Raw genomic sequence first — 15,026 nt, 5'->3', positions numbered from 1 at the left:
GTAAGATATTTAATTTTTTTATAAAATTAATAAAATAATATATAGTAAATCAACTTTATTCTGAACTCTACGACAATGGCGAATTTATAACAAAAACTAAAATTTATTTTCATTTTTATTTTGCAATTTTTAATATTAGGTATTTACTCGCGGGTCTGTCTACTGGCTCAATAGTTGTATTTCATATTGATTTTAATCGGTGGCATCACGAGTATCAACAGCGTTATTGAATCATCTATAATTTTTGTCATTAAATCAAAAAGAAACAACACATTATAAAAACATCAAGAACATGGGGTGCAAAGCGTAAGTCCATTCGTACTTATAATTCTAAATAATTTTAGTTAAATACGTATCTGTTTTTATGAAAGTAAAAACTTAGATTTCTTTAGGTTAGAGAGTATAAATTCCAACAAAAAATTACTTTTATTTCGCTTTAACATTCAGAAGTAATAATGAAGGAACCATGTTCCAAATAATTTTAGACATTATCTAACTCCAAAAATTGAAGAAAAAACAAAACACTAAACATAGCATAGAATGAGTTACAATTGAAACTAAGTGGCCAAAAGTGAACGTACTAAAGTAGTATTAATACAAAACAATTCATAATTATAAAAAATAACAATTTATTAAATTAAAAAAGCAAGTGTTAAAGAGCATTTAGTGTTAACTGAAAAAAAAAAAACCTATTAAGGCTTATACTAGAAGGTTTTTAAATTAAATATAATGCACTTTTAATTTTTATACATAAAAAGTTAAAAAATCTACACACACCCTCTGATATATACAACGCAACAGATACACAAACCTTTTGTACATAACAAATAATACATATTTTTAACAAACTTAAAAAAGAAATCAAGATTTCCTTTAAAAACGTTACAAATAAACAAAAATAAATTAATTAATTTTATGTTTAAAATTCGTCCATTATAAAAAGAAAATAATATTTAGAAATACATAAACTTTGAGTATTTTATACATTGTGTGTGTTAAGTATTCAGAAAAAAAAACGTCCAATTATTTTTTGTTGTTGTCTATGAGACTTTGTTTCTTTAGTATATCCTTAACTTATTTATCCTCAATCCCTCCAGAGTTGGGTTATTTTAACCCCTTTTTTCTATCTCTCTGTAATTATTTAATCGTCTTTAATCCTATTGAAATTGGTTGTTATTTTTTTACTAAGTATAGACAAACATAAAAATATACTACTTCTGTACAATATCGTCAGCTGAAATGCATTTTCAGATTACTTACAGAAAACAAACTATTTGCATTTATAAAGTATTTTTTATGATATGGCTTTTAATAAAATGTGTCACAATTTATTTCAAAACTTGTTTTAATTTTGTTATAATTACGAGGATTTGTATTTCAGCTAAAGATATTTATGTATAAGTATAATTTAGATATAATATTTAAATAATATTTAGTTCAACACTAGGAAATTTGTAAAACAACAATATCTAAAAAATCATTAACATTTATTTAAAAAATATTGTCGTATGCACCATAAGTATATGTTTCAATTATTGATTACTTGTTTTATCGCTTTATCATACTTAAATATATATTTGTCTAATATTTTTTTATTCCCAACCTGAATGATTTAAATTTTTCATAAACAAGAAAAACAAAAGTCACAACACGCGCATTTTAAAGAATATTTTTAGTGCATGAATGTATTTTAAAAATACATAAAAACAATTTTTAATGTAATTACAACTATTCTGTCCACATTGCAATTTTTTATTCATGTTTAAAGTAAAAAATAAATAAAAAAATTATTACAATTAAAGAAACAAAAAAATAGAAAAGTAAAATATATAAATACATATGTTTATGTAAATAAGTAATAATTAATTAATACTATTTAATTATTATTATATATGGTGAGGGGTTTGTTTTCAAACAAATAAATTTATTTCAACAAAATAATAATTAATGTAAATATAGCTTAGAGAATCAAATAAAAATTAAACGATTGAAGGTTATGTACTTAAAATATGCCTATGAATATTTTTTGATTTATTTCTTTTTTCTTATAAATGCATATAAACAAACATGCATACAAGCAAACAAACATACATCTATTTACATCGTACATATTTAAAAACAAAAACAATAAAACAAGATATTATAAAAGCGTTGCCTCAAACTTTTATTATTGAAAATTAAAATTGGCTGACTAGTACTTTTGAATAAATAAATTTATTAACATACAAGCACTACAAAGTAATAATTACAAAAAATATCTCGTTTGGGAAATGATAAACAAATCTAACTACATACATACATACATACAAAAGTACTTAATAATAAAAAGTTTAATTAATATTCCCAAAGGTTTAACATAGTTTTTTAATTAAAGCTTTTTTTGCTGCAAAGAATTTTTAAGAAATCAAAAAATAATAATAATAATAAAAGTAAAATATTAAATATATTTTGTCAATCATGTTAAAAGTTTACTAAATACAAAGTAAAAGCTAAAATCAGATAATTAAAGACAAAGAATTTTATATATATGTATATATATATATATTCATGCATATATATACGATAAATTATTTGCTAAAACAATTATAAATAAATAAACAAAAATAAATAAATATTAAGTCATGTGAAGCCTATAACTCTTATGTGCAAATGCAAAACAAATTAAACATAAAATTATACAGAAATAAAATTACAAAAAATATTTGAAAACCAAACCAGAAATGGCGAAGTTTTATAAATTATTAGAGTACTTGAAGACATAAAAATTATTTAAAATTTGATAGAAATAAAATAAAGCGATAAATAAACACATTTTACCACACTGAAAGCACACACCCACACACATTCAAGCATGGAAAAACACAATGCATATGCTATGAAAATAAGTAATTAATACAATTAATATGATTATGTTCAATAAAATAAATTCAAAAGACAATTATTACATGATTTTATTTAAAATGCTTTCGTTCTTTTTACTAGTGCTTTTAAAATAATAAAATTAAAGTTAATGTTTGTTCTCAATAAAATTTTGTTTTATTAATAACACCGTCCGACAAAGAGAGAAAAAATTCGTTAGACATGAACCGGATGACATACGTCTGAAACTATAAATTTAATGGAGAAAAACTGCGTGTTTAGTTTTCCATTTCGTGATCCTGTGTCCTTTTTAAAGACTTCAAAGTTTTAAAGAAGCACATATTTTAAAAAATATTTTTAAATACTTCTACTGATAAACAATGTCAAATTTGATGTCAATAGAACAAGAAGAGTTGGGAAATATTTTGTATTATTTTTATTATATACTGTCAGTATGAAAATATGTCAAAAATGTATTTTACAATTTTTATCCTTTAATATATATTTAGCTTTTCAATATTACTTTTTCAAAAAATTTTCGACATCTTTTGATCCTGACAGAATATAATAAAAATAACACAACAACAAATTAAAAACTGCTTCATTTAATCTCTAGTTTCAGACTTATATGGTTCTAATTTTGAGTGTCAGACGGTGTAATGCTAGTAAAGAAATGAAGCGATAATTGTCTAAAAGAACAGCAGACACTAGTACTAATATTAGAAGTAGTTGAAAGGCACCATTTGCAGACAGATTTTTATTTGATATGTTTTGGAAAAAATAAATTTTTAAAATTATTCAAATGTAATGTAATGTATTCAAACAGTTCCTTTAAATACAGAGAATAAATAGTGAATGACTGTTTAGGTCCAGTTGAATGCAGATCCCAATGTAAGTAAGTTTGTTAAATTTAAAAAATTGGAATGGAATTTTTGCATATAACATTCTCCACGATAACATCGTTGGCGATACGGATAGAAAGCAGAATTTGTTCAAACTTTCATTTTGCATTGATGGGCAAATATATTTACAAAGTTTTTTATTTTAATTTTAGTCATTTTTATAAATAAAACCATATAAAAAACAACTATGAATATATATTCGGACATGGCCGACCATATGATAACCTACACCAGTGAGTATGTTAAAATGTGAATTATATTTTAAATAATAAAGCATTTAATTTGATTCTTACCTTAATTCCGGAATATTTTTAGAATTTAGAATTTCATCGTGTTATTGGTGTTTATAAATGAATTTTGACCTTCAAGTCCTTTTCTGAAGGAGGGTTTATATGGGGGCTAGAGTCAAATTAGTCCCGATCATTAAAAAAATCGGCAGTGTCATTTAAACTTCTATAAAACAAAGTTTTGCCGATTTTTGTTGAAATACTAGAACATTTAACATAAATATCAAAAGCCCTATTCAGGTGGTACAGTTGTATGGGGGCTAGGCGAAATAATGGACCGATTTCAACCATTTCCAATAGCGTTCGTCCTTGGATCGAAAGAAGAGTATGTGCCACATTTCATGTCTACTAAATCTACTCAGAAAGTGATTCTGAGCCGATTGGTATACTTTAAGGTGGGTGTATTTTTGGGTGTTACAAACATCAGCACAAACGCATAATACCCTTCCCACTTTAGTGGTGTAGGGTATAACTAATTTTGTAATAATTTTCACTTGGATCCTCGCAGGAGCATTACAATGTAGCAAATCCACCAATTATGAGGACTTTTTCTGAACATTAGAGCCAATAATAAGCTGGTTCAAGTGTGCTAGTATAAGTTTAGAACTAATGGTACTAGTAATTTTCCATACACACTCAATGTTAATTTGAGCATTAAGATGGTATAGGGAAGTTTGCAGTTGGGAACTAGTACTGGTGATTTTTGTACTAGTAAAATACTAGTTTGGTACTAGTTCTATTTCCTTCATACTATCGTATGAAGTCAGGTCGGGTGTCGTGACATTACTAAATGAATTGGATAAATACAACAAATTAACATTATGCCCATGAAGGCCATTCTGGCAACGAAGGCGCGGAATGCCTAGCAAACGGGGGCGCCTATCGCCCATTTATCGGCCCCGAATCGTTATGTCCTTTTAAACACGTGTAGACTTACTCTCAACTATGCCAAATCTGTTCGCGTGAAAGTTTTTTCAAAAATATTTTTTTTAATATTTTTTAAAAAAAATTTCAAAATTACATTTATTCATATTATTAAACAAAATTTTATGAAATCAATAGTACTAGGGTTACAAATCTGTGCAAAAACCTCATTCTTTTCAGGCTTCTCTATAAGGATATCTTCCCAAGAAAAACTTACATTGAAAAGTAATGAATTAAAAAGCTAATAAAACCTCTTTTCACTACTTCTTCATTAGCATTTTAACTCATTACTTTAACACGGTGATGACATTGAAGGCAAGTACTTCCACATTCGCTTAGAAATTAGGAGTTAAAGAAGTACTTTTAATTTATCTTTCAAAAACGTTGTTGAGTAAGTTGTTTTGTTTTTTAATAATAAAACGAGCCAGCGAGAATACAAACCAGGGATTTCGGTTTGTTAGTCAAATGTTCTACTCACTGCACCCAAGCGTGTTTTCACATACAAATTTAATTTTTTTTTTTTTTTTTTTTTTTTTTTGGAAAACACAATTCTTAACACACAATTAAATAAAATATACAGACAAAACAACAAAGCCAAAATTAAACTACTTCTGTATCAGATTAAAAGAAAATCATTACCAGAGTACTTACAGACGGTAAGTAGTTGTCATTGATTGATTTTTGAGTAAGTACAAGTCATTACAAAGTCGTTTTTGCTGGGTTTATTGAAGTAATTATTAATAACGTCATATTTCACTTTTTGACAAATTATGTAATATTTTTAACAGATAGAATTTTTTAAAAATATCTTGGAATTGTGATCTTAGTATTCAGAATACTGCAATAATTGGAGTATTACAAATGAAGTTATAGAAAAATTGGTAGAAAGTATACTAAGAGGTGTAAGAATTGATTTACGTAATAAACATTTTTGGAAAAATAATAAAAATTTAACTATTTCGTAAAGTTGTAGTGGGTGCAAAATAGTATATATGGGTGTTATATCCGTTTTATCTGCTTTTTACTTAGAATTCGCAGCTTTTTGGTTTGAATCGTAATTAATTTTGTTACATAATAAACATTAAATTAATGACAGAACAAATTTTTGGATTTGAAATATTAATTTAATTTTTATAAAGAGTGTACACAGTGTCAACATGTATTCATTTGTTCTCCCCACCATATATACTTTTGTGGATCTATGACCAATATTTCGATGTGTTACAAACGGATAGTGGATATAAAACTAATAATACTAAATAAATTAAATTAATCATTATTACAACTTGGCAATAACTAAAGGTAGGGTTTAATAATGCAGATGAAGCATAAGGAGATCTTTGCGTCAGCTTATCTTCTCTTTTAAATTTAATTTAGAAAAAAATATCAAAAATTTCATCACGATACTACCTAATATTTGTAGGTAAATTATTAAAGTTAAAGTAATTTTCTGAAGTCGACTTATATGGGGGCTAGGGTTAAATGCTGTCTGAAATTCGTAGAGGGATGATTATAACGAATTGTATGTATGTAGGTATGTATATATTAGTATTTTATAGGAACATGTATTACAAACGTAATGACAAAAGAAATGCATTTCCTTGTAAAATGAGAATTAATGCAACTTCGTTGCCTAAAGCAGCTAAAGGTAGTAGAACTAATCAGAGCAGGAATAAAAACACAAATTTCGCTAAAGTGGTTTGTTTTCAAAAAGTAATACAACATTTTAGTGCTTAGCAATATACCGCATCGTCAATTACCTAAGTGGATGCAATCATATCTTAATAAACCAAGAAAAAAAAAAATAACAAGGAAAAATAAATTAAACTTACTCTTAAATGGTTAGTAATTCAGTTCTACCACAAGCAGTATAAACTTTTGAGCTCATAATTATGTTAAAAGTCTACAAAATCGGCAAAAACCTAGTTTATAACTTTAATGTAAACGTAAATCCCTGTACCAAAATATATAAAGACAGGCCCTTATTAACCCCCCTTTTAGAAAATTTATTTTCTTTGTTAACAAATTGTTAAAACATTTCGAAGTTCAGTTAAAAAACAACGTAAATTTATTTTTTTTTTGTTAAAAAATTGTTAAAACATTTCGAAGTTCAGTTAAAAACAACGTAAATGTTTTATTATTGAAAAATAATCGACATTTTAAACATACGCAGTGGTATACTTTCTTACTTGTTTAATATTCGTGTGTTATTAATTTATATTTTTTCTTTAAGAAAATGTCAAATCCACCAAATTTTTATTTTATTTGGTTTCCAAATATCAACCATTTCTTGTCAAGTGACCCAACTTTAAAAATCGATGTATTCCGATTTGGATGAAATTTGCACCAAGGTTAGTACTATGGGTAGTAGGCCGAACACAAATTTTCAGCTCTATCGATCAAGAACTGCCGGAGTCAGAGGGGGTCAAAGTTGAACATTTTGGTCATACAGGATTTGATTCAAATGAGTGTAACTTTTCACCTATTGGTCCATTCTACCTATTACTTCATTCTTTACAAAAAAATTTAATTTTTACAATAAACTTGATATTTACATACATATTGAAAATTTTTTGATATTTAAAAAAATTCTAAAAAAAAAAAAAAATACTAGGTTCCATCTCTGAAAATATGATATTAAATTTTACAGAGTTTTAGTTATTTTTTATATTATGCGTTTGTGCTGATGATTGTAACGTCCAAAAATATTGGTCCTATACCCCCCTTAAAGTATCAGCTCAGAATCACTTTCTGAGACTATCCCTATATGTGTCCATATAAACTGATTTGGCACACACATCTCTCTCTCTCCCTAGCCACATACAATATATATCCTTCAGAAAATGCCTTTAACACGATAAAATTTAGAATAAATATAATTTATATAAAAAAACATCCATTTACCAAATTTTATGAGGATCGGACCATTTTTAAACCTCGCCTCCTTGTAAACCCTCTTTCAAAAAATCGATTTTTCATAAAAAAAATTTTTAAATATAATTAAAGAAAAATTCAACATATTTTAAATATTGGGCATGTACGACTATACTTTCTATTAAGCTTTTAAACTTTCAGAAATTAAATACATATACATATGTATACATACATACTATTTAAAGATGTTTATAATTATTGACATTCTTGAGATCGTATTTCCGTTAAATTGGTATAAGTGTACATAATAGAGCTGTAAAAAACTTATGTTCAGTGACCACTTAAATTATCCCCCAAAAATGGATTTTATTATGAATAACCTATGATCCTTAAATTTTTTGTGAAAAACGGTTTTTATATGAAAAACCTTAAACTTGTTTTCATTAGTTTACTTATGAAATAGAGATATTAAAAAGGAAAATTCGTTTCTTTTGCTTTGTTAGGAAGACAAAAGAAAATCAATTTAGGCGGCTTTTACGGCCAATAAAATGATGTAGAAAACACGTCTATACAGCAAAAAACAAAAAAATCAAACACTTGAGTTCTTCATCTTTTACCAAGTAAAAAAATATTTCCACGCGTTATATATAAGTATATGAACATACATTTACACACACACATAAAAAGCAACAAACAATAAAATCAGGTTCTAAAAGCTCCCGAGGGTATAAAATACGTATTAGAAAACATCATAAGTGCCGCAATTGCTGTTACATTAAAAACCTCTAAAGTTTACATATGTATGTATTTATGTATGTACATACATATATTAGAGGTGTCCAAAAATATCGATTTTGCTCAGATAGGTCTTATTTTGTTTATTAGTGTCTAAAACTTACTGGTGTCAAATCTTATAACGATAACTCGTGACGGAAATCGATTGAAAAGTGTAAAATTGGGTAAATAATAGGAAAATTTAACACCAGTAAGTTTTAGATACTAACATACAAAATAAGACCCATCTGAGCAGAATCGATATTTTTTGGACACCTATAATGTATATGCATATGTATGTATATTAAGGTGGCCCCGTAGAAATAATGTTTACACCGAAAATTTAACTTTAGTTCACTCTCACATACATTTTCTCAAAATTTTTATCCTGGGTCAATATTTGGTGAACTGGGTCAACGGAGAAAAAGCTCCCTTTTTAAGGTTTTTCTATTTTTCTTATTTTATGCAAAGGAATATTATAAAATTTTGATATCAAGTGAAAGATCTTATCTTCTAGAGAAAATTATCTGTTCAACAAGGTAAAAACAATAATTTTCAGGAACAAATAAGTAATATATTATAACTCTATCGATTTCCGGCCAGAAATCGCGGTGGTCGATTATATTAAAATTTTACAAAAGTACGTATTACAAAAAATAACTCCCATAATAATAAAAATAATAGACATTTTAGAAAATTTTTAAAACTATAATGAAATCTCTAGAACGCGTCCTGACGCATATTTTTCAGTATTCAGTTTAAAACCCCGAATTTTTAATTATGTCAGTGTTGTAGTAAATGAGCGTAATTAACAAAATAAGATCCATACAAATCAATTCATTTTTATGAGCTAGTCTTATATAAATTCATATCGGTGTTGTCGCGTGAAATATGTGTTTATATGGCATCAGAATTTTACATCTCAGTTTTTATATTTCAACAAACTTGTGAGTGTTAATGTTACAAATGAACAAACATTTGATTTGAATTAACAGCAAAAAGTCAAAGATTCTTTCTATTTGACGTCTGTTCAAGTTACAACGAGGAATGAGATGTGACATTCAAGAATATAGAGATGTATATCTGATAATTATGGGAAGTAATTAATAAGTTCATTGAAAGTTATCATTCATTTCATTACAGGTAAAATTAAATAAATAAACACCAACAATCTTAGAAGTGGCATTAGATGAGAAATATCTAAATATATCCGGAAAATATTTTACACTGTTTTTAGTTGTTTTCTTAAACTTTGAATACATTTTTCATAAAGATTTTTACTCCACAAACTGCATAGTTAATAATAAATAGATGACAAGAGAAGGACTGTTGCAAAGTAAAGCTATTTTAAATTCCTATTGAGTTAAACAAAAAATCCCTAAAAATGTTGGAAAGGTTTCTTGATGACCGATGTCATCATCGGTGTTGTCACACCGAATATTTTACTGCTCTGTATGGTCGTAGTTTGAAAATCCTTAATCATAATATTGTATACTGTATTACATCGGCTAGTGAAGTGAGCAGTTGTTCATTGTAGTGTGAGGAGTTCGATTTGAAAAATGCTGTTTATATACGAACTTGTTCTCGTACTTGTATGTATGTTCAACTTTTTGTTGATTATAAAATTCTTATTGATTTTTTTGTGAATGAAATTATTTTCGGTCATTGATTTTGATTGCATTTGCGAGCATGCATATGAAAGAATATCCATCCACGTTTATTTTTTTATGCATATATACATATGTATGTATGTATGCATGTGTGTTGTATGAATTTGTGTTTAAATTTGTATGCTCATCTGTATATGATTATCGAACTCTTCCATAGGTAACTATGTAAAATACCCTACAGTACGAAAAGAGCCAATTGCCTCCTTTCACTGATTATTTTACCGCATATCCAACTAACTAGTTACCTATTGTAAATAAACTGTTCGATATTTTGTCGAAACGTTCACTAAATTTCACCCTTGTAATCTATTTGTCCATGATGTTTAGTTCTCAGTGGCTGTTGATATCGCCGTTGTCGAACTAGTTCTTCGTACTTCAAGGTACTTATTTGACCATTCATTTATACATGCATACATTCGTATTAGGGTATGACTTTTTGTTTTTTTATTAGCATGCTCTAGCTAAAAAACATAAAAAATATTAAGTAGCACAATTTTACTTTCTTCATACAGTCAAAAAAAAAAATTGTTGTGATAACTATGAAATAATACGTGTATCAGTCAGTTTTGCAGGTTTTAGTCAGAAATAATCAGAAAAGTACGGAAACCGTCCAAGATATATCATAAGATTTAAGCAAGGTTATGATTTTCTATAACTTTTAAACTGATTTTAAATATATATTTTTATCTAGGAAATATCTGGTGCTTTATTTCTGATTTCAACAATTACATGGACAGGAGACATTTGCTACGGAAGGTTTTTATTCATAATTTAGAATTGCCTATAACATGGTGTTAGGTAAAATGTTTGTAAAAAATGAGTCATGACCCTAATAAATACATATGTATGTATGTACGTCTGCAGAACGTACACATCTGTACAATCTCCAAGTTTTTACCGGGATATAGTGGTTTGTTATGTGGCGTTGGAATGTGGTGAACTATTGGAAATTGATCATTGTAGATTTTTGTGGTCCTCTAAAATTGTGTACTACGGTTAATGTATACATACACATTGTGTACATCGAATTAAAAATATGTAGGCTATAATGTTGATGGGATCTTAAACTAGTTGTTATCAAAAGTGAGACTAATTTTACATATTCGGAATTTGTTTTATAAAATTATAATTATTTTTTCAATGTGAGCAAACTTTAAATTTTATTAAAATTTTGTTATTTTAGATTTCAAAAATAGATAATGTAAAAAGAAAATTAAAATGTAATAATTCAAATAACAAATAAAAATGTTTAAGTCGTGGTAACTAAGGTAGGAAACTAAAGCAATGTGCTTACTTATATTTTGTATCGATGTAGCTTACTCCACTCTTCTTTGACATTTGACTTTTTCAAATATTAAAAAAAATCCGTATATTATTTACAATATTTTTGGTTAAATCCAACTTTGTATGTAAATATCGTCACCTAAAACGCAAACGGCCCTAACTAATAAAAATTCAAAATCGACTTTATTGCATCAAAACAAATGTCCACAAGAAAAACTCGTCTGACCAAAATTAGCGGAAGGTCCTACGACATCTTAATCACATCTAAAAATGCAATTATATATTTTTCGGTTTTTTAAACCAAATATTTCCTTACAAATGAAAACCCAGTTAAAAGTGAGGAAAGAGATGTAATAAAGCGTTTATTTTTGTTGAATTTTGCATTGAAATCGATGAAACAATATTTTCAATTTAAATAGTTTTCTGCTTCCCCTGTAAAATTTAAAAATGTTAGATAGGGCTGTTTGCGTTTTAGGTGACGATATGTATGTCTTGTTAACTTCGATAAAATTTATACAAAATTAAGTTATCACTTTGCAATAACAGTATCACAACACAATTTCATATGGGAGGTTATAAAGTGCAAAAAAAAAAAAAATTAAAATGTCATTATCATCATAAATATTGCAATTTATATTGTAGTAATGTAATGTGATATATCCTGAATATTGGCTTCAAAATTGCACCAGATCGCATTTTTCCATCGAATTTATTAAAGCGGAAATTATTCATAGCACGATTCGTTAAGCTCATCAATATTTGAAGATGCAAACATAGTACTAGGATTTTAATTTTCTTTGGTAAACGATTCGTTCAAAAATTTATAAAATATGCTCTAAAAATAAGAGTTTTAATGATTTTTTACCATTGAAAAGCTCAAAAGGGCTAAATAAATATGTTCTGGAATAACCAAAATTACATGTACCATTGTAGAAGAAAAAAATGTTTAAATAAATATACAGTCCAACCAAGAATTCCATTTAAAATTGAATAATTTTCATATACATTTTGAAAATAAAATTTCCGTCCGAAATACTAATCCGAGGGGTGAATTCTATTTTAAATATTTAATTTGATAAAGTTTAATCACCATATTTGGTCCCTAGAAACCAAATTCCAAACGACAAGGTTTGATATGGTTAAATTCAGAAAAAATTTTAACTCAAAATTGATTGACAATTACAAATATTAAATATGTACGTCTACATGTATTTCCACCTGTATGTTGAAAATATCTAAAGATCTATTCTCTATTGAAACCGTTGGTTTTGTAATGGGCAATATCGGTCCACAATTTCTCCTAGCCCACATTCAAATGACCCCGGAATATTGCTTAAATACTTAAAATATGAACATAAGTTAATTATGCAGTAATTGTTATGCAATTTTGCTCAAGTACTCAGATAGTATACTGTTAAGTATGGCCCTAGATCCCAAATAACAATAGGATCGGTCGAAAATAGGCTTTTCTCTCGGATCAACTTCTAATACTGAAATTATGTCAGGTTTGGGGCTTTAAAGTTTAATACATTTCAGTTTAATCACTTAATAAAAATTTCCCAAAATAGACATACCATAGGGAAGGGCCTAAGGCCGGGCGCAAAGACTTCCTTCCCTATGGGACATACCATAGGGAAGGGAAAATAAAGGCTTCGCTTAGTAAAGATTTCCTAAATAGCCGGCCTAAGACCGAACGCTCTTGTTACACGGAGAGTGTGTTCTTAGCGAAGCCGGTGTCCAATATACCTCAGAGGAGAATATCGCTGCGACCATACTTTAACGCTGAAACTTGGCTTATGGACATTATATCGCTTTAAAGTGTGTCATAAGGTGTATGGACATTATGACACTGGACATAAGATTTAAGATTTTAGAAAAGATTTAGTAATGAGTATATCCGCCGTTATTCGATATAACAAAAATTTGAGCTGATAGAGTTAAAGTTTTTAAATTAATGGCAAGGAAATTTAGACTTCTTTTGTTTATACCAGATTTTTAGTAATTTTTTTAAAAACTAAAAACAAATAAATATTGAAATTATTATTGACAATGTTCATAATTCATAATTAATTTCCTATATTCTCATTTATTAAAATGAGATACTTCCCAAAAAATCTTGGAAGTATAAGTGACATGAAAATTTTTTTTTTTTTGTTTATATTCATAAAAAATAACTAAAATTATTTTTTTCTTCCAAATTTTACTTTTTTGCTTTTTCTTAATGAATAATTAAAACATTCGACTTCCAAGATTTTTATAATTTTTTTCTGGAAACCCAACTCAAGCTCACTTGTTTCATAACATGAAATTGTCCTCCACAACATCACACTTCCCTTACAGCAGACGACTTATTTAGAGCTTTTCCTTTGAAAATTTTAAAATAATTATATTCATTCGGATGTACAAAAAAAAATATCATCTGGAAACTGAAGACGTTTTTCTTTACGAGTGGCTTTTTTCAGCGCGATTTACTTGCTGTTAATATGTATATTGTAAATATTCACCGACACTAGAATATGAATTAATTTTACCCGCAGAATGAAACTAGTCATGTGAGCCAAAAAAATATTTTTTAAAAACATAGTATTTCAGAAAAAATATTAAAAATCAACTATTAAGTATTTAGGCAGTGTATATATACTGAGTGCCCCAAAAATTAAGAGTTATAAGACACTCGAAATGTAATTCATGCTTAATTTTTCATGAATTAGTATGGAATACCTTGTATGTACATATTATGTATGTATGTATGTATGTATGTATGTATGTATGTATGTATGTATGTATGTATGTATGTATGTATGTATGTATGTATGTATGTATGTATGTATGTATGTATGTATGTATGTATGTATGTATGTATGTATGTATGTATGTATGTATGTATGTATGTATGTATGTATGTATGTATGTATGTATGTATGTATGTATGTATGTATGTATGTATGTATGTATGTATGTATGTATGTATGTATGTATGTATGTATGTATGTATGTATGTATGTATGTATGTATGTATGTATGTATGTATGTATGTATGTATGTATATATGTATGTATGTATATTACAGTGTTTGTAGGCTGAATGTGTAAGTTGGTGGGTTTAAATATGTACATACATATATGTGCATATATAGGTTTTTACTCTCAAATTAAAGATTTTTCCATACAAATTAAATTTTTTTTAAATCAAACTCAATTTTCTTCAACATAAATTGAATTTTATTCCAAACAAATTAAATAATTTTCAACACAAATTAACACTTTTTTATGTCATATTAAATATTTTTCATTTTAAATTAATTATTTTTTATTTTGAATTAACCTTTTTTAAATTCAAATTCATTTTTTGTTAACTTTACGCAAAATACTTAAAAATTATAATTATCTTTTTGTACATTAAATGAAGATAAAGCTTTTAACTACTATTAAGTCTTATATTTTATTATATAT

General features: G+C 27.0%; 1 protein-coding gene across 10 annotated transcripts in view; it reads left to right on the top strand.

Annotated features, from left to right (window-relative positions):
* Nucleotides 1–2,938, top strand: part of LOC119606704 (neurobeachin) — a 99,817-nt gene extending 96,879 nt beyond the window's left edge. For all 10 annotated transcript variants that reach the window (XM_037960314.1, XM_037960311.1, XM_037960310.1 and 7 more), the window contains one exon: nt 140–2,938. In XM_037960314.1, coding sequence (XP_037816242.1) covers nt 140–230 — 91 coding nt within the window. In that variant the 3' untranslated portion in view covers nt 231–2,938. The remainder of the gene's footprint in view (nt 1–139) is intronic.
* Nucleotides 2,939–15,026: the final 12,088 nt, after the last annotated feature.

Source organism: Lucilia sericata, unplaced genomic scaffold (assembly GCF_015586225.1).
Source record: "Lucilia sericata isolate MDLA Ls3-8-SP2 unplaced genomic scaffold, ASM1558622v1 Contig000018F_arrow, whole genome shotgun sequence".
NCBI classification, from domain to species: domain Eukaryota; kingdom Metazoa; phylum Arthropoda; class Insecta; order Diptera; family Calliphoridae; genus Lucilia; species Lucilia sericata.
The sequence above is the reverse complement of the archived record's forward strand: the minus strand, read 5'-3'. Positions and strand labels throughout refer to the sequence as shown.